Source organism: Callorhinus ursinus, unplaced genomic scaffold (genome assembly GCF_003265705.2).
Source record: "Callorhinus ursinus isolate GAN/ISIS: 27379988/994484 unplaced genomic scaffold, GSC_fseal_2.0 scaffold1, whole genome shotgun sequence".
In the NCBI taxonomy this organism is placed as follows: domain Eukaryota; kingdom Metazoa; phylum Chordata; class Mammalia; order Carnivora; family Otariidae; genus Callorhinus; species Callorhinus ursinus.
This window is the reverse complement of record NW_027397063.1, coordinates 43,652,475-43,673,280: the sequence shown is the minus strand read 5'-3', so window position 1 is coordinate 43,673,280 and position 20,806 is coordinate 43,652,475. Positions and strand designations below refer to the sequence as shown.

The window sequence follows — 20,806 nt, the reverse complement described above, 5'->3', positions numbered from 1 at the left end:
ATTTTTAGTTCAAACTTCGTGTCTTAATATTATAAAGGTTACAGGTAGATAGTAAGCTCTTTCATAACCTGCAGTGCTGCTTTTTACCAGAAAGGCCTGGGAGTTTGAAAGGTTGGCACATGTACATGTGTGTTTGTATGCCTGTGTTTCTCTTCAGACACTCCCAGAAAGCAGCTTTTGTTCTCAAAGTTGGTAAACTGTGGGATAAACCCTGCAGGTGAAGTTCTTTATGAGCAGCAAGAGAAAATCAATCATTACTTTGGCCTGATGCTGCTGTGTTTTCATTAATGAAGTTCTGCTGTTGATATTGACCTTTCTTTAAATGCAGGTGAAGATGCTTTTGACGCCCTCCCCCCATCGCTCCCACCTCCCCCACCTCCTGCAAGGCATAGCCTCACCGAACACTCCAAACCTCTCGGCTCCAGCAGCCGGCCATCCTCAGGACAGGACCTTTTCCTTCTTCCTTCAGGTAAGAGGGAAAAGCCAAAGAAAACTTTTCACTTAAAGCAAGAACATTTCTAAGATCGTACTGTCAAATAAACATCAGGAATTTACTGGTTTCTAACTCCCTAGCAGAAAAATCCGGGTAGAAAAAAACAGCAGTTGGGTAGGTTTGCTTGTCAGTTGGTTGATTTAATGCAAAGGATTACAGGGGCGCCTGGGTGGCTCAGTCGTTAAGCATCTGCCTTTGGCTCAGGTCATGATCCCGGGGTCCTGGGATTACAAAAATGTCAGAAGCGCTAGGAATCCTAGGTGCTATAGAGCTCATCCAATCCAGATAACATCCTTATGCCACAGAAGGCATCCCTGAGACCCAAAAGGGCTTGGGAGAGTAGTGATGAGGAGAGAATTTAGACGCTCCCGATTCGGAGTGTAGTATTTTTTTCCTAATAGTTTTAATTTTACTAGCTATGGCTTCGGGTCATAATTGTATTCAAAAAGATAATGTTTTGTTAAATTGCATTATTACAACATCAGTAGATAAGTTTTTCTGAGGTATCTGTATTTTATTGTTACCATTGTTATTCCTTAATATCTCAATATATCTATTCAAAGTATTCCTTTTGAAGGAAAAATTACTACATACGTTGTTTGTTTTGTTTTGTTTTGTTGCCTTTCAAGTGAGGAGTAGGACTAAAAACAAAAAGGCTTATAATAAACCATCCGCTCCATTAGAACTGTCAGGAAAAAATAATCAGTTACATTGAATCCGCTGCTATTAACTGTTCCGATCTTTCACGTTGGTGAGACTGATCCGTGTTTGGAAACCTTTTTCTCAATTTGGTTTGGATGAACAGAGGGTAAAATTTTTCTAAGAATTAACTTACATTTTTATCTTAGATAAATCTGAAAGTTTTTAATAAGTGCTCAGTTTGACCTTGGGCCGCCTTGGTGTCTCAGTGAAAACTTGGGAATCTTAGCCATTATCATTTACCTTTAGTATTCATTTTCCTAGATTTTTTTTTTCCACTCAGTTTGATAACTTAGAAGATTTGAGATTAGAAGATTTATGGATGAGACACACAAATTATATACCTATAACTTGGAATAGGTAACTTCAGTTTCTAAAAGATTCATTTTTTAAGAAATAATTTTGAATTTAGTTTTTCATCAGTAAATAATTGAATTGTCCTCTGTATCACCTGCTGTGTGAGATGGCTCCCTCCCCTCCTGGGGTCTGTGAATTCACTGGATACTACCAATCAAAGAGCGAGGGTCATACCCCTTCTAATCCAAGCAGAAAGCATGGATAACTATTAGGCTTCTAGGAGTGCCTGGGTGGCTTAGTTGGTTAAGTGTCTGCCTTCGGCTTGGGTCATGATCCCTGAGTCCAGGGATGGAGACCCGCGTTGAGCTCCCTGCTCAGCGGGAAGCCTGCTTCTCCCTCTGACCCTCCCCTCTCATGCTCGCGCTCTCTCTCTCTCTCTCTCTCTCTCTCTCAAGTAAATAAATAGAATCTTAAAAAAAAAAAAAAAAAACCAAAAAACTGTTAGGCTCCTATTTATTCTTAGATCATAAACATTAATAACATTTGCTATCTTTTTCACTTATTCAGTTATTCAAATCTGTTTTTTTATACATGGACTTTAACATTAAAAAAAAAAAAAGTCACTCTAAACTTTAGTTAACCTTTCCTCAGGCTAACTTCTGGATAGTCTCTGGTCAGATTCCTTCAAGGTCCCTGTCACCTTTTATTTATGTGGTGTAAGCCCCATTAAATAAAAGCCAATGTAGTGCCTTCTTTTAAAATTAAGTCAAGTTTTCTGGGAGTTGGAAGAGAACATTTTACACAAATACACAGCTTTACCTGTTTTTAATCAAAAGAGTTAATTGTAAAATGTTTTAGTTATCAGATTTTATTTTTCATTGTGCTTTACTTAAAAAAAACTTCATAAAAATACTGTCGATATTACTAAAAAAATTACAAAATGAAAATGCACCATTAGATAAAACAAAAGTTGTAAAAACTCTTTTTATTTCATATATAGGTTTGCTTGTTTTGATGTTGCTTGGCTGTCAGGCAGCTCAGCAACAGTCATCCTTAACCTATGGTGTGAGGCTAGTATGGGGCCAGGGCATATCATTGGAACCTGTTGACCGTCTCTTGACCTTCTTTTATACATGCAGGTAGTCTAATTCCATTCTCAATAGTGTTGACATCCCTTGATAATAAATACTTCTAAGAAAAGAAATAGTAATTTCTTTTCCTCTTCCAGCCTTTCATATCATTAATGTGACAAATTTCTAGTCTGTTGCCAGATCCTATATGAGCTCCACTGAGACAGCTGCTTTTAATCAATTCTATTTATTTTTTATTAAAGCATAACTAACATACAATGTTATATTGTTTCAGGTTTACAACATTGATTCAGTAATTCCTCTATGCTCCTCAGTGTAGCCCACAAAAAGCGTAGTCACCTGTCATGAGACAGTGTTGTTATAGTATTATTGACTATTCCCTGTGCTGTACTTGAGTCTCCGTGATTTATTGTATACCTGGAAGATGGTACTCTCTTAATCTCCTTAAACCACATATGTCAGAGTTCCTCCTTTTCTTTTTTTTTTTTGAGTTCCTCCTTTTTAAAAGAACTATTTTAATCCTTACATAATAATAGAACATGGTTTCTTTTGACTCAAACAAGCATTTAAGTACCATTTTGCAAATGATTTAATACATTATGTATCTAAAGTAGATGTGTGACCTTTCTGCACTCTTATTTCAGTGAACTTCATTAAAGAACCCTCTATAAATGATGAAAGTTTGACTCCCTAGTTGTAGACCCATAAAAGGGAAATAGAGGGGATCGCTGTCTTAAAGCAGACTGCATGAGCATTGTACTGTTGTTGCTGTCACTGTGGTTGGATCGGGAAGATTTTAGCCTAGTGTAATAGTAAACCTTTACTGGGCATGATTGAGATTTGGTTTCCTTAATGAAATCATTATCCCTAATTGAAGACAAAGGATAGATGACTTAAAAAAAAAAAAAAAAAGATTAGATTTCCTCATGGTGTTGTGTTAAACACCTGATCAAACCTCCTTCTTTATTCCCAGCATTCAGTGCCCTGCACACTTGAGTCAGGTTCACCTTTCCAGCCTTATAAGCCCACTGACTTCTGTGAAGCGACAGTTTCCAAACTGCAAGGTCTTGCGTTTCTGCAAAGGAGCCTTAGGACTCCTGCAGGATGTGGAGGGAAGCAAAGCAGGGGTGCAGCTCTGATGCTTCTTTGATCTGGTTTCTGTTTTCAGCCTTCATGCGAGATTTCTTTCGGCAAATAGTCATGCCCACTGCTGTGTGTGAGCATCTATTCCGGATGGGCTAGTCCTGTCTTAACAAAACCTGAAGAATCTTCAAAAAAAGCTTTATACTTTGCTAGCACATGCGTGCTTTTGTTCAGATTACAAAAAGGCCCTTCTTTTGTGCTGGTGGGTTGAAAGCAGCCCCCGTCCTTCCCCCTTGTGCCGGCACCAGTGCTGCAGGAACAAAGCCAAGGCTGTAGTACAGTCTGCTCATTCCCATAACTGCATGTCTTTGTGCAGTGCACAAAATACACAACACATCTGGCAGCCCTCATTGAACCTTGCCTCCACTATTTTTCTGACCTGGAATCTCTTTTGAAGTCCTTATCCAATCTTAAAGTCACAATTCAACTTGAAAAGCCAAAAAATTTGACTTCATTACAGTTAAATGAATGTTTTCCAGTTGCATCCAGAAGTGCAATGTCAAAGTAAAATAGAATATTTAGGTCATTAGCAAGAGTTATTGAAGAGGATTTAGGCGGTTCTCTTAACTATGACCTTTATGAAACCCTGTCACCATGTGGCTACCATGGGAGCTCCTGCCATTTGAGGGTTGCACTCAGTTCAGACCCGAGGAGGTGAGAGGTGAGGTCCAGTGCTAGCTGTCACAGAGTCCAGTGTGATGAGATGTTGAAGGACTGATGGGCTAGTGCAGTGGTGGGTTCTCACATTGTGGTCTGCAAACCAGCTCCATCAGTGTCACCAGGGGACTTACATAAGATTACAGTTCTTAGGCTCCACAGACGACTTACCAAATCAGAAACTCTGGGAGTAGGGCCTGGCAATCTGTGTTTCCACAAGCCTTCTGGGGGACTGTGAGGCATGCTCAATTTTGAGGGAAATACTAAGTTGGGGTATTCCTGGCGGAAGGCAGCCAGGGTGCTCATGGTAATTTATACCTGACTGCAGAAACCACAGCAAATTAAAGGACCTGCAATGTTTAATGAGTGAGTCGACCTTGGGTATATATACTGGGGTTGTTTCTAGTTACAGTATATGTGAAAAAAGGGCTAGATTTCCTCAGTGTTTCCTCCGAAGGCAGACCAGTGAGAAGAATGATTAAGAATGAAAACGTCGGGGCACCTGGGTGGCTCAGTTGTTGAGCATCTGCCTTCGGCTCGGGTCATGATCCCCGGGTCCTGGGATCCAGCCCCGCATCGGGCTCCCTGCTCACTGGGGAGTCTGTTTCTCCCTCTCCCACTCCCCCTGCTTGTGTTCCTTCTCTCACTGTGTCTCTCTCTGTCAAATAAATAGATAAAATCTTTTTAAAAAATGAAAATGTCATTGTAATTTCCTTAATTAAGAATTCTTAAACATTTTTTTTAAAGAATGATTGAATCAGAGGGGTGATGAGATCTCTAACACTGGAGGATTTAATCAGTGGCCTGACCACTACCTAGTAGGGATTTTATGAATGTGAGTTAAAGAGTGAGGGCCACAGAGAGGGGGGAATTTCATTTCACCTAAATAGCTCTTCAGACCTTTCTAACAATTAGATCCTGCATTGATATTCCTTTAAAATGTGGAGGATAACAGATAAATCTTCCAGATGGTTTTTGGACAGCCCCGCAAGAAATATGCCACTGTTTTAACTGAACAATTTTATTTGCCTCTTTTTCTACACTTGAGTAAATATTTGGAAGTGTTTCAGATTAAAAAAAAAAAAAGGAATTAAGAAAAACGTTCCATAATGCCACCTCCTAGAAATAACCATTTGATAGGTTTCCTTCTTACACAGCATAATTTCAATGAATATTTTCCCACTTCTTTTATAGTGAGCAAACCTTTTCTCCCAGTCTTTCCTTAGATTTTTATAATCTCTAAACTAAGTATTAAAATTTCAATTTAGCATTACCATACTGTAAATCACAGGCAATAGTACTTTGCTTTTTAGAATAGATTAATCCCATCGTGTTTATTCACTCATTTCTTGAACATTTATTACTATATAAATGGTACATTGGCTATGGTATTTTCAATTTGTATGTTTTAATTCTAACTGTGGATATAAAATTTTACTTTAATTAGTTTTTGAAGAACTTATTTTTAAACACTTTATTGCTTTTCAAATTTTCTTTATCAGGAGACAGTTGGTGGTTATTGTACTGTCTGTAGTAATTGGGTTGTATATCTTTTCCCATTGAAGCATGAATACTTTCAACTTTACAACTTGCTCTAGAAGCCCAGTATGCCCTATCCCTGACCAGTAGCAAATTTAGCGTGAAGGAAGACACATATGATAGTGAGTCAGAACTGAACTAAGTATTTTTGCTACTTATGGTAATATTTTTAGTGTACCTAGTGACTTTTAAAGTGAAATAGTTTAATGGAGCAATATCCTACAACTCTATAATTTGTAGTCTATTTATGACCCTGCAGTATATCCAGGATCTAATGTTTAGTCTTAAATGCACGATTAGTACAGCATAAGTATATTTGACAAACCTTTAAATTACCCCCAAGAAATTTTTTTAAAGTGTATGTACTGTAACAGGCAATCTTTCCCAGACCTAATGTTATATCAGCGATGTTTAAAATGCACAATAACGGAAGGTAAATTTTATTGAATATTCAATTCTAAACCTTTGGGAAGTTTCTAAACTTGGGCAGAAATCACCATACCTAGTTCTAAATACTTTACTCTTCCAAATCAAAAGATTAACGTTTGTTGCATGGGGTTTATCTTCTCATTGCTTTCGAAAATGTTTCAGCAAAATTAATGAGGCTGAACCATGGACTCTTCAAATATCAAAAGTGCAAAATCTAACACTAATTTTAATCTTGAATTTAATGAAAGCAAGGTAAGTAACCTTATTTAGGTCAAAAAGTCTCTAGCAAAGCAGGGATAATTATTGTACTCAAAATGGGGAAAATAATAAAGACCTCAACTCTTGACTTACAAAAATTAGTATAAGTATGTGTTCATTTTCTTAATCAAATTCTTACGTATTCTTAATGACAAACTTCAAGGGATGTTAAAACAATGAAATATAATTGGATCCTCAATATTTACAATCTAAATCTTATGCTAGCAATTCAAATTTCACTGATTTTGAATTTACGAAAAATATAAATTGGTCTGGGTTTATTTTGGTAGTTAAAAGCAAATAATTTATGACATTTAGGCTACTTAGCAAGCAGGGTGCTTGGTACTGTGTGTTAGGGGATATAATTCAAACCTGATGAGTAACATAAGACCCATTCCCTCAGAGGAACTTACCATACCTCTGGAGATACTGGCAGACATAAAAGAAAGTAATATGAGAGAAGAAAACAGAGGAGCCAGTGATAGAAGTGGTAGCTAAGTAAATTATCAGTGAACCAGACATTACAGAGGTAATGTGTATCTACTCAGAAATGAAACCAGTTCTATGGATTTAAATCCATATACTACTAATTTTAAACCAGTTAGATTTATGGTCCTTACAATTTAATATGGTACCACTGACAAAATTTATTTTTCTGCCTTCAGTTCCAGTTAATAAACATCATTAAAAGTAGCAAAATAATTAATTTGTGTATAATTTATAATTTGCACTATTGCAGATGCCCACACTCTGATTAGCAAGGTGGTTAAAAAATCACTTTTTACTGTATATGCAAAGCTTAATGTTGCTAATAGCACAATTTTTAACAATTGAATCTACTCTTCAGTGACCCAGTTAAAAATGACTTTTAGCATAGGATGCCCAACATAGTAGTAATTTAAAAGGCACTTTATATATACAGGAGATTATACAGGATTCATTTAAACCTCACAAATCCCAAATGTCAGGTACATTTTACAGATTATGCCTAACACTTAGAGATTAACTGATTTGATAATGACTCTTACAGGCAAAATTCAAAACTTTTTTTTTTTTTTTACTGTGCAAGTTTTTTTTTTTTTAAGATTATTATTTATTTGAGAGAGAGAAAGGGAGAGCAAGAACAGGAGGAAGGGCAGAGGAAGAAGCAGATGAGCAGGGAGCCCGACTCAGGGCTCCATCCCAGGACCCTTGGGGCTCCATCCCAGGACCCCAGGATCATGACCTGAGCTGAAGGCAGACACTTATCTGGCTGAGCCACCCAGGCACCCCTACTTTGCAACAGTTTCTACTCATTGTACAGGATAGAATGGGACAGAAAATAAGAATTCAAAGCAGCTTTTATCACTAAGAATTTTATAATTAAGATCTGAAAAATATATAATTAGTACTTTGTATTGTCTAGAAATAAATGGGAAGAGCATATTTGAGCAAGTAATGAATAAATTAGAAAATAGGATTAGAAGATGGTGAATATCAGTTATTAAATTCTTATTCTATTATTTTCAAAACCTTTGCCCTTTATAATTTCTAGAATTTTTTTTCCAGCCACTTGGTAAAGATAACCATTTTAATTTGAAAATTATCTTTACTTTTAAGATCCCTTTTTTGATCCAACAAGTGGCCAAATTCCTTTGCCTCCTGCTAGGAGATTACCAGGTGAAAATATCAAATCCAACAGATCATCACAGGACTATGATCAGCTTCCTTCATCTTCAGGTGAGTTGGCTAATAATAGTAATAACGCTTCCTTAATGTTCATATAGTGCTTTTTGCTTTTTAGAGCACATTTTTATTCATTATATAATTTAATGAGCACTGCCAGCCTAAAAATGTATTTTTATCACTTTACAGTTTGCTTGTATTATGAGAGGAATGCCTACAAAACTGCCTCATGAAATAGAAAAAAGAATGATCCCTTCATATTATCTTTGTTCACTCAGTAAAGCACATATTCTAATTCAGAATCTATTCATTCTCTAACTTTTGTTTTGCCTTACCAGATACGAGAAGTGGGAAAAATCTCTTTGTACATCAAATGCTGCATTCTCTTATTCTTTGACTAAAGGAAGAAATCTCTTTAGAATTAATATTGGCACCAAACTATTAATTTTCAAAGTGCTTCACCACGGTGCTCTGCTGGCAGCTATTAAGTCGAATGGGAGAAGGATGTGCCATTTTAGTAAATACCGGTCATACTTCTGGCCATTAATAATGAAATGCTGCTGCTTTGCTTCTTCGGGAGGCCACCCCCTACCACCATATCTCAAATAGTTCCTAGACCTTATGCAGTCATTTTCTGTGCTCTTCTGGTGCTTTATTTTTCCCCAGTGCACCTGTCACTACCTGAAATGCCATTCATTGTTGGCTTGATTTGTTATTTATCTGTCTTCTTCGCTAGAATATTAATGCCTTGAAGATAGGAGTCTTGTTTGCTTCACTGCTATGTCTCCCATATGTTCACAAGAGTGCCCAGCGTGTGATTCTTGGATAGGGGGATAGCTGAGTGGGGGAGTGGTTGGGTAGAAGGAAGGGAGAGTAGCTGATGTATGTGTTATGCTGAACACACGTTTTTCTTTGTTGAAGTACAGTTGACACAATGTTACCTTAGTTTCAGGTGTACAACATAGTGATTTGATGAGTCCATACCTTATGGTATGCTCACCACAAGTGAACCTACCCTCTGTCGCCATTCAATGTCCTTACGATACCACTGATATATTCCCTATCCTGTACCTGTTACCTTGTGACTTACTCATTCCGTAACTGGACACCTGTATCTCCCACTCACCTTTACCAATTTTACCTGTCCCCCCACACCCCTCCCCTCTAACAACCATCAGTTTGTTCTCTATGGGTCTGTTACTGCTTTTAGTTATTTTGTTCATTTGTTTCATCTTTTAGATTCCTCATATAAGTGAAATCAGATATATTTGTCTTTTTCTGACTTACTTCACTTAGCATAATACTGTTTATGTCCATCCATGTTGTCACAAATGGCAAGATCACATTTTTTATGGCTTTATGGCCAAGAATATTCTGTGTGTATACACACACAGACACACGTGTGTGTGTATAGATAGATACACACACACACACACACACACACACACGTACACACATACATCATCTTTACCCATTCATTGATCAGTGGATGCGTGCGTTGCTTCTGTATCTGGGCTATTGTAAATAATGCTGGTGCAAAAAAACATAGGGGTGCATATATCTTTTCAAAATAGTGTTTTTGTTTTCTTTGGGCAAATACCAGTAGTGGAATTACTGGATCATATGGTATTTCTATTTTTAATTTTTTAAGGAACCCCCAGACTGTTTTCCCCAATGGCTGCACCAATTTACATTCCCACCAACAGTGCTTGAGGGTTCCTTTTTGCACATCCTCGCCAACACTTGTTGTTTCTTCTCTTTTTGATTCTAGCCATTCTCACTGGTGCAAGCGGTATCTCATTGTGGTTTTGATTTGCACTTCCCTGGTAGTTAGTGATGTTGAACATCTTTTTCATGTGTCTATTGGCCATCTGTATGTCGTCTTTAAAAAAATGCATTCAGGTCCTCTACCTGTTGTTGATTATCTGGGGGGAGGGGTGTTGAGTTGTAGAAGTTCTTTATATATTTGGAATATTGACCTCTAATCAGATACATCATTTGCAAATAGCTTCTCCCATTCAGTATGTTAACTTTTGGGGGGTTTATTGATGGTTTCCTTCATGGTGCAAAAGCTTTTTATTTCAATGTAGTCACAATCATTTATTTGAGAAGACCTATCTAGGAAAATGTTGCTAAAGCTAATGTCAGAGAAGTTATTGCCTATGTTTTCTTCTAGGAATTTTATGGTTTCAGGTCTCACATTTAGGTCTTTAATCCATTTTGAGTTTCTTTTTGTGTATAGTGTAAGAAAGAGAGTTTCATTCTCTTGCATATAGCTGTCTGGATTTCCCAACATAATTTGTTAAAGAGACCGTCTTTTTCACATTGCATTTCTTGCCTTTGTTGTACTTTAATTGACCATATAATCACAAGTTTATTTCTGGGCTCTCAATTCTGTTCCACTGACCTATGTGTCTGTTTTTGTGCCAGTACCGTAGTGTTTTGATTACTACAGCTTTGTAGTATATCTTTAATCTAGGATTACGAAAACTCCAGTTAGGTTTTTCTTTTTCAGGATTGCTTCGGCTATTTGTGGTCTTTTGTAGTTCTATACACATTTTAGTACTATCTGTTCTAGTTCTGTGAAGAATGCTTTGTGTATTTTGATAGAGAGTGCATTGAATCTGTAGATTGCTTTCGGTAGTTTGACATTTTAATTCTACCACTCCATGAGCATGAAATATTTTTCCGTTTGCTTGTGTCATCTTTAGTTTCTTTCACCAATGTCTTACAGTTTTCAAAGTACAGATCTTTCACTTTCTTGGTTAGGTTTATTCCTAGATATTTTGTTCTTTTTGGTGCAATTGTAAATGAGATTTTTCTTAATTTCTCTCTCTGCTACTTCGTTATTAGTATATAGAAATGAAATTCATTTCTGTGGATTAATTTTGTATTCTGCAATTGTACTGAATTCATTTATTCTAGCAGTTTTTTTTGTGGAATCCTTAGGGTTTTCTGTATATGGTATCATGTCATCTGCAAATAGTGATAGTTTTACTTCTTCCTTACCAGTTTGGATGCCTTTTCTTTTTTTTTCTCTGATTGCTATGGCTAAGACTTCCAGTACTATGTTGAATAAAATTGGCAAGGGTGGACGTTCTCGTCTTCCTCCTGGTATTAGGGGAAAAGCTCAGTTTTTCACCATTATGTATGATGTTAGCTGTGTATTTTTCACATGTGCCCTTTATTATGTTGAGATATGTTCCCTCTAACCCTGTTTTGTTGAGAGTTTTTATCCTGAGCAGATGTTGAATCTTGTCCGATGCTTTTTCTGTATCTATTAAGATTTTTATCCTGTTCTGTTGTTGTGGTATTTCATGTTGATTGATTTGCAAATATTAAATCATGCCTGCATCTCTAGGATAAATCCACTTGATCATGGTGAATTATCCTTTTAATGTATTTTTGAATGTGATTTACTAATATTTTGAAGATTTTGGCATCTGTGTTCATCAAGGATAATGACCTGTGGTGTCATTTCTTGTCGTGTCTTTGTCTTTGTCTTGGTGGTTTTGCTATCAGGGTAATGCTGGTCTTACAGAACGTATTTGGAAGCTTCTATTATTTTATTTTATTATTTTATTTTATTTTTTTGGAATAGTTTGAGGAGAGCAGGTATTAACTCTTTAAATATTTGGTAGAACTCACCTGTGAATCCATCTGGTCCTGGACTACTGTTGGGAGGTTTTTGATTATCAGTTCAATTTCATTACTAGTAATTGATCTGTTCAGATTTTCTATTTCATCCTGATTTAGTTTCAGATCTGATGTTTCTAGAAATTTATCCATTTCTTCTAGCTTGTCTACTTTGTCGGCATATAAATTTTTTGTAGTAGTTTCTTATAATCCTTTGTATTCTGTGGCTTCAATTGTTACTTCTATTTTGTTTCTGATTTTGTGTTTTTATTTCTTAATGATCCAGCTACAGGTTTATCAATTTTGTCTGTTTTTTCAAAGAACCAGCTCTTGGTTTCATTGATCTTTTGCATTTTTTTTTTTTTTTTTTTAGTCTTTAATTCATTTTTTTATGCTCTGGTCTTTTTTTCCCTACTTCTACTAACTTGGGTTCTGTTTGTTCTTCTTTTTCTAGTTCCTTTAGGTATAAGTTTAGGTTGTTTACTTGAGATTTCTGTTGTTTCATGAGATAGGTCTGTATCACTAAAAATTTCCCTTTAGAACTAACTTCTCTATATCCCAAAGATTTTAGACCGTTGTGTTTTTGTTTTCATGTTTCCATGTATTATTTTATTTCCTCATTGACTTGTTGACCCATTGGTTGTTTAGTAGCATGTTGTTTAGCCTCCATGTATTTGTGCTTTTTCAAGTTTTTTTTTTTTCTTGTGATTGATTTCTAGTTTCATAACATGTGGTTGGAAAAGATGTAGGATATGATTTCATTCTTGCATTCACTACTGTGAACCTCCTCTGATGTATTTTTCATTTCAGCTGTTGTATGATTCAGCTCTGGTTGGTTCTTTTTTATATTTTTTTATCTCTTCATTGAAGTTCTAAGTTCTTCCGCTCTTCTCTGCAGCCCAGTGATCATTTTTATGATCATGACTTTAAATTCTTAAGCAATATGCCTGACAATCTACAGTTCATTTAGGTCTTTTTCTCAGGTTTTGTCTTGTTCTGTCATTTGGAGCATGTTCCTCTGTCTTGTCATTTTGGTTGATTTTTGTGTCTATGAATTAGGTGGAACCCCAACTTCTCCAGCTTGAAGGAACACTCCTGTGTATAGTCCTCCCTTGTACAAACTGTGTGCCTGTGGATTTGTCTGGCTGCGGGCGGTCCCTAAGCTGAAGTGTGCATGGGCTGGGGTGGTCCCAGGGCTCTCCAAGCAGAGAATGCCCTGGCAGCTGAAGCTGAAGTGGGTACAAGCCAGGGTGTCATGGGGTGTTCAGTGCAAGAGGTGCCCTGGAGGGCTGACTGGAGCTGAGGCCAACACAGGCTGTAGGGGCCCAGGACACTCCACGCAGTGGGTGCCCTGGCAGGGCAGCTGAAACTGGGATGGGCGTGGGCTGGGGATTCCTAGGTGCTCCATATTGGGGGTACCCTGGCAAACCATCTGAAGCTGAAGTGGTATGAGAAGTGTTCCAGGCTTCAGTGCACCTGTACCCCCTCAGTGCAACAGCTGGAGCCACAGCGAGTACCAATGAGGGTGCACCACTCTGGGGCTGCCATGGTGGGACAGTGAGGGCTGGTGTGGGCTAGGGCCCCAGGGCTCAGTAAGGTGTTAGTCCAGTCAGGATGCCTGGACCCTGCTCCCATCTGTTCGATCAAGGTGGGGGGTGGGGGATGGGAATGGTGTATTCACCAGCCTGTCCAACCTGGGGAGAGTTTTAGCAGCTCCCCCATTGTTTGGTAGGGTTCTAGGGCTAGTCCCTTTATATTCTAGTTGCTCTTTTAAAAGAAGTTTGAACCATAGCTTTGTTTCTGTGCCCTAGGGCAGACAGATCTGCTCATGGTCCCTTGGAACCATCCCTCCACATGGCAGCTGGCAGCATCAGTGGTGGGGGTTCCCTTCATGACCGTGTCTCCCTCTCTCTTGCTGTTCTGTCTGTGGTCTATCTTTTGTTGTACAGAAGCTGGTCAGTCAGCCCTCAGTTCTTCAGGAGGAATTGCTTTATAAATAGGTGCAGAGTTGGTGTGTCCATGGAGGAGGTGAATTCAGGGTCTTCCTGCATTGCCATTTTGGACCAGAACTGAACACACCTATTTTTTTGAGCAATATTTTTGTCTCATAATTGTAAACATGAGAAATTTCTCCTATATAGATTCATATTCTCTTTCAAGATTTGATAGTGATAGCCATCCATTCTGTAACCTCTGAATCAAGATAATTCATGAGTTGCTTCGAGAATTATCAACACAGTAGTTCTTATGTACTTGATGACATGTATGGGAGAAGCCCCTCTATGGTTTTACATGTTCTAACATTTGAAGAGATCTCAGGAAGTATAGAAAATTTTATTAACCTGTTCAAATTTCGGTCCATGCTGTCTTGCCTATTTACTTCTAGTCCTTTCAAGATTTCAGATATATCCCTGGGTAGCCATTGAAACACTGTAGTTCCAGTTGAAGGGCTAGATTTCCAGATAGATGAAAAAATGTGAAACTCAAGGCGTGACATTATCTGACAGCCTCTACATAAGAGAAGGAAGCAAATCCCTTAAGGAAATAACATTAAAATACAACTTTGAGGAAAGTACCATGACTGATTTAAAGTAATCTATTCACTGCCACCAACTCTAGATTAAAAGAAACATATATTCAAGTTTTTTTAAGAATTGTGGCCAAAAGCCTGTATTTACACAGCTTCTTTAGAGTTTTGCTCCATAATATGTGGGTGTTGTAGAGCCCAGAGGAACATCATTCACATATGATTTCAAATGGTAGGAATTCTGATACGCATTACACTAGAAATTTCAAGGAAGAACTTTTGAGTCATAACCTTGTTGAAATATCCCCAAATAGGCATTTACCAGAAGCCTGAACTGGCTTTTACCTGAGAGAGAAAAATCGTCTTGATTATTACTCTGAGGGCCTCATCTAGCTGTAACATCAAATATTTCAACCTACTCTCTGAACTCTCTTTACAAACTCTTTCTTTGGACCACAGAAAATAAGATACTTTTTTCCATCAAGGTATTTGCTGACATGCAGTTCACGGGACTAACAGGTTGCCCACTGGTTTATTTCACACCAGCAGAGGGGCTGGGCTTGTTCTTTGGATTAGGTCTGTCCATTAAAAACTGGAGCCTGGGTGCCATGTGTCTTTAGGATTCTCAGAGCCCTTATTTTGCAGTGACATGTTTTTATTAAGGTCTTTTTAAAATGACCTTTAAGGATTCCGGTATAATTGCTGTATCTTACAAATTCAATTTCTCTTGTCTTTTATAATGTTCTGAATAAATGATAGTGATTTATATATAAGTTTTCTGTGAAAAACAATATTTTTAAAAAATTTAAAAATTTTTCATTGACTTAAAAATATTTCCTTATCTTACCTAAAAAGAATGTATGCATGTATGTCTACATATACCAACAGCCTTCCAAATATTTTATTCCTCCCCCCAAATATAGTATTCTTAGATGTAACAATTGATATTTAATGATATGAATGTCATAATAGTTAATCAGAAATAAGTGAATTTAAAAAAAAAGTGGATTTTACCAGACTCTGTTAAATTCACATGTACCTGTATGTGGGGCAAACTTTTTTTGCTAATAATCTCATTTCTTCACATGGGGTTCATGTCTCTATCAGCTACGTGTGAGTTTTTGTAAATTTTCCAGTTTGCTTTTTTCTTGTTTTAAGATATAATGTGCTATGGTTTGAATACCATTCTTTAAAAATCCAGAGAATAACAAAGTCAGAATGATGTGTTTGTGCCCGTGCAGATGAAGTGCAGAATTAGCTCTTGGGAAGCTTTTTCATGTTCTTGATATTTAGAAGGCAGTTCAAAATAACACTAAAAAAAACTAGACTTTCAGCACATGACTTAGGTTAAATATGTTTGTAACTGGTAAAAGATCTTATTACCAAATACACTAACAAAATAAAGGAGGTCTCATCATAAAAGGAATTAATTCCAATATAGTTTTTTTTACTAGCTTAAAAGAAAAGTAATAGAATATTGAATGATTTTATATTAAAATCAAATTTTCTGTAGAGATCTTCTATTGATCTATAGATATATTGTTAAAATCTCAGTTGAAAATCATGGCTTCACTCAAGGGTTGGAATTGTGTATTGTCATTAGTGATAAGATGTTTGAAGATAAATTGTGTTTATAAGATTTTGTTTTGTGTTTCAGCAAAGGAAAATGCAGTGTTAAGAGTTTCACCACAATTCAGCTACCTGAGATGTCTTTTACACACAGCTCTAGTTTTCAAACCACAGTATCTAGAGTCCTTTTTTCTTACAAATTTAATAGTAATATAGTTCTCTTATAACCATTGTCTGGATGTATTACAAAATTGTATAACTTTAGCCTTAACTATCATAATTATCTACCACTGGGTATGTGAAGATTTTTTTTTATTTGTAATTTAGTGAAAACTATATTAAAACATGTCCTTATAAAATCAGTGTATCTATACTAATAGCAATTGAAGTTTGTGGCATAAATGAGTTCTAGAATTGATCTAACTTCCAGTAGAATAACAGAGTCATAATGATGTATTTAAAATTTTTAATGCCTCAATCAGTTAAAATTATATTTTTATTTTAATTCTCAGATATTGTTATAGTTGAGAAAATCAATAGTCTGAGTCTTTATGTCTATCTCAAATATTATCCATGAAGTAGTAACTCTAAATAAGTTAGAGATGATGTCTCAGATTGTACATAATTAATTTCTAAATTTGTTAGGCAGTTACTATGGGCCAAATGTTAAGCTAAGAATTTTAAATATAGCATATGTATAAACAGGAGATAATTCAATATATATATATAACGTTTATATGTATAACTATGTAATTATATATGTATGTATATATATATCATTTATTGGATATTATAGAGAAAAATTTATTCCTCACAACCAATTTTAAATAGTACTAATGTCAATTTATAGAAGAAAGTAAATTACCCAGGGTCTCACAGCTAGTAAGTATCCGTATATTAGGATATGAATTCTGTGTTTTATCAGTAAGCTATGTGTGCATTTTTATTGTTTTTGTTAGCAGAGTTTGTTGTTATCCTGCCAGTAGCTAAGCCAAAATTAAGTTTAAAAAAATCACACATGCATATAACAATGATTGTTAAACAGAGTTTAGAGATGCCCCATGGATAAAGTCTGATAGAAGCAAAGGAATAGTAAGGATGACAGAGGGATGGAAGAGAGTATTAGAAGTTGTACTAGAGATTTCGAAACCTAGATCCTGGTGATGTTTCACATGATCTTAGGAAGCCACCTACTCTATGCCTTCTATACTTTTTATATCAGCAAAATTGTTCTATTTCTCCATATTAGATCTTTGAGCAGCTTAGACCTGTAAAGCTAGCAGAGGAGATCTGAGGCTATTCGTTTTTTTTCCTAATTATGAAAGTAGTACATGCACATTGGAGAATAAAATGCAAAAAGAGAAGTCACTTCTAACCCATCATCAATCAGGAACATTGTTGCCCTGTTGGCGTACTTCCTTCTAATGTTTGTCTGTGTACATGTTCACAACACTGAGATCATACTCAGTATGTCAATTCCATTTAACATAGTTTCATAAGTAACTCACCCCATCATTAAGTTTTAAAGTAAGTGTCATTTTAAATTATTGTATGATGGTCCATCATTTTTATGTGCTGTCACAGACTAATATTTTAGAAGTCTAACAGAAACCCTAACTTTATTTGCAAGAAAACTAATGAATTAAATGCCTCTGCTTTGGTCTAGAAATATAGAAACTTGGTGTTGTAGCTATTGTTAAATAAGGCTTAATACAACAAATAGGAAATAGATTCATCAGTGTGATGACATTTGCTTATTAGATAATCTTTCAGAATCTGTACTTAAAAAACCACCAAAGTTTAGACAATGAAGGGAGTAATAAGGACCTCTTGCAGTGAAATAGTTGGTAGCCCCCGAAATAGAAGTGCCATCAACCCTGAGAAATGTGAGTGACAGCAGTGTAGCTTGCCTTTTGTTTGCTTTTTTTAATCATAATCTGCCTAAGGACCCTTTTAGACCTTTTTTTTATTTTTTTCCGTAATCACTCCTGCCCTCCTGCAACAATGACAGTTTAATACCACAGATATACTTTCGATTTCTGTGTACCTTTTAGCATCTAAGACCTTTTCTCGTCCCTCAAGGACCAATTTTCATCCTCCTGAGGATACTGCCCTCATTGAGAATGCACGACCTGGAGTAACCATTTAAGGTATTATTCTAACCATGTGTTCATCAGGATTATTCCCGTGCCATCCAGGACTTTTCTCAGTATCGCTTTGCTCTTTTATATGCTCAGATAATGAAAATTGAATCAAGATTTAACCCTAAACCACCGCTTCTCAAATCTTTCAGCCCACCAAGGAGGTAACTCTGAATCAATTTCCTGATTATCCACTTTTGGTTAAAGCCCCAGTGTTGTTGCAAGTCTGTTTTATCTTAAAAACTTGTGCAAATTTTACATTTTTCTCCTTGGTAAATCTGTAATCCTTGAGTAAAATTGGTGCTCCAAGAAGATGTGCTATTTATATCCGATGGCTCCATGTATTCTTGCACTTATTTTGATACCACTGCCATTGCTCATAGTTCAGAAATACAGTGACATTGGGCAGGAGCACTAGAATAAACACATGTCATCCTTAAGAAGATATTGAAAGGTCATTTATTCAGGTACAGAAATTTCCATAGAGTTGGTAAGACTCATAGTAATTCCAATGTACTCCAAAAGTATAATAACTTTTGGGGAACTATAAGATAGTTTCATCTTCTGTTTCATTGCTCCTTTCTATTACTTACCCATTCTAAAGGGAAAAAGGACCTGGTGTCTCTTTCAGACATGATGAAAAAGAACAAGCTGTAAAGTGAAGGCTGTCTATAAGCTTTGGGAATGCATATGTAGAAAGAAAGATTAGTTTTAAGCAGTTTGCTCTAATGATGAACATGAAAATGATCCCCTCCCCCTTTTTTTTTTAACTAAAAAAAAAAGGAATCCTTTAAGAGAGAATGGGAGAGAATCTTAGACAAGCTCCACACCCAGCACAGAGCCAGATGCAGGGCTTGATCTTACAACCCTGATCTCATGACCTTAGCTAAAATCAAGAGTTGAATGCTTAACCAACTGAGCCCCTACCCCCACTTTTTTAAATAGTTTCTACTCTTAGTTCAGATTGTAACAGATCTTCCTTATTAAGATGTTGCTTAGAAGCTTTCTATGGAATTAGCACTCACAACGGATTCCATGTTTTTTCCTCTTCCACACTTCTGACGTTACTTTTAATTTGTAGTAATTATTGTTCATGGCATTTAAGTAGAGCAGTTATCATAAATGTGAATTCATTGTCTTTATTTTTTTTTTTGAGGTAGGAAGTGAGTTTGTTTGATCCTTGGATTTGTCATAATTTCCCTAACTCGAAATTTTTTTTTATTTTATTATGTTATGTTAATCACCGTACATAACCTCATTAGTTTTTGATGTAGTGTTCCACGATTCATTGTTTGCGTATAACACCCAGTGCTCCATGCAGTATGTGCCCTCTTTAATACCCATCAGCAGGCTAGCCCATCCCCCCACCCCCCTCCCCTCTAGAACCCTCAGTTTGTTTCTCAGAGTTCATAGTCTCTCATGATTCATCTCCCCCTCCGATATTCCCCCTTCATTTTTCCCTTCCTGCTTTTTTTTTTTTTAACATATAATGTATTATTTGTTTCAGAGGTATAGGTCTGTGATTCAACAGTCTTACACAATTCACAGCGCTCACCATAGCACATACCCTCCCCAGTGTCTATCACCCAGCCACCCCATCCCTCCCACCCCCCACCACTCCAGCAACCCTCAATTTCTTTCCTGAGATTAAGAATTCCTCTTATCAGTGATATCATATCATACATGTCTTTCTCTGATTGACTTATTTCTCTCAGCATAATACCCTCCAGTTCCATCCACGTCGTTGCAAATGGCAAGATTTCATTCCTTTTGATGGCTGCATAATACTCCATTGTATTATGTAAGTAATACTTAATCCATTCATCTGTCGATGGACATCTTGGCTCTTTCCACAGTTTGGCTATTGTGGACATTGCTGCTATAAACACTGGGGTGCACGTACCCCTTCGGGTCCCTACAGTTGTATCTTTGGGGTAAATACCCAGTAATGCAATTGCTGGGTTGTAGGGCAGCTCTATTTTCAACTTTTTGAGGAAACTCCATACTGTTTTCCAGAGTGTCTGCACCAGCTTGCATTCCCGCAAACAGTGTAGGACAGTTCCCCTTTCTCCACATCCCTGCCAACATCTGTTGTTTCCTGACTTGTTAATTTTAGCCATACTGACTGGAGAGAGGTGGTATCTCATTGAGGTTTTGATTTGGATTTCCTTGATGCCAAGCAATGTTGAGCACCTTTTCACGTTCTGTTGGCCATTTGGATGTCTTCTTTGGAAAAATGTCTATTCATGTCTTCTGCCCATTTCTTGATTGGATCATTTGTTCTTTGGGTGTTGAGTTTGATAAGTTCTTTATAGATTTTGGATACTAGCCCTTTATCTGATATGTCGTTTGCAAATATCTTCTCCCAGCTGTCGGTTGTCTTTTGGTTTTGTTGACTGTTTCTTTTCCTGTGCAAAAGCTTTTAATCTTGAGGTCCCAATAGTTCATTTTTGCCCTTGCTTCCCTTGCCTTTGGTGATGTTTCTAGGAAGAAGTAGCTGTGGCTGAGGTCAAAGAGGTTGCTGCCTGCATTCTCCTTTAGGATTTGGATAGACTCCTGTCTCACAATTAGGTCTTTCAACCATTTTAAGTCTATTTTTGTGTGTGGTGTAAGGAAACGGTCCAGTTTCATTCTTCTGCATATGGCTGTCCAATTTTCCCAA

At 36.8% G+C, this 20,806-nt stretch overlaps 1 protein-coding gene across 11 annotated transcripts in view; it reads left to right on the top strand.

Annotated features, from left to right (window-relative positions):
- The window catches only part of CBLB (Cbl proto-oncogene B), a 219,527-nt gene that overhangs the window by 182,565 nt on the left and 16,156 nt on the right, over positions 1-20,806 (top strand). For all 11 annotated transcript variants that reach the window (XR_003208751.2, XM_025873717.2, XM_025873709.2 and 8 more), the window contains 2 exons: positions 329-469; positions 8,206-8,325. Coding sequence is in view for 10 of the 11 variants with exons in the window: in XM_025873717.2 (XP_025729502.1) it covers positions 329-469; positions 8,206-8,325 (261 nt within the window). In the remaining variant the exon portion in view is untranslated. The remainder of the gene's footprint in view (positions 1-328; positions 470-8,205; positions 8,326-20,806) is intronic.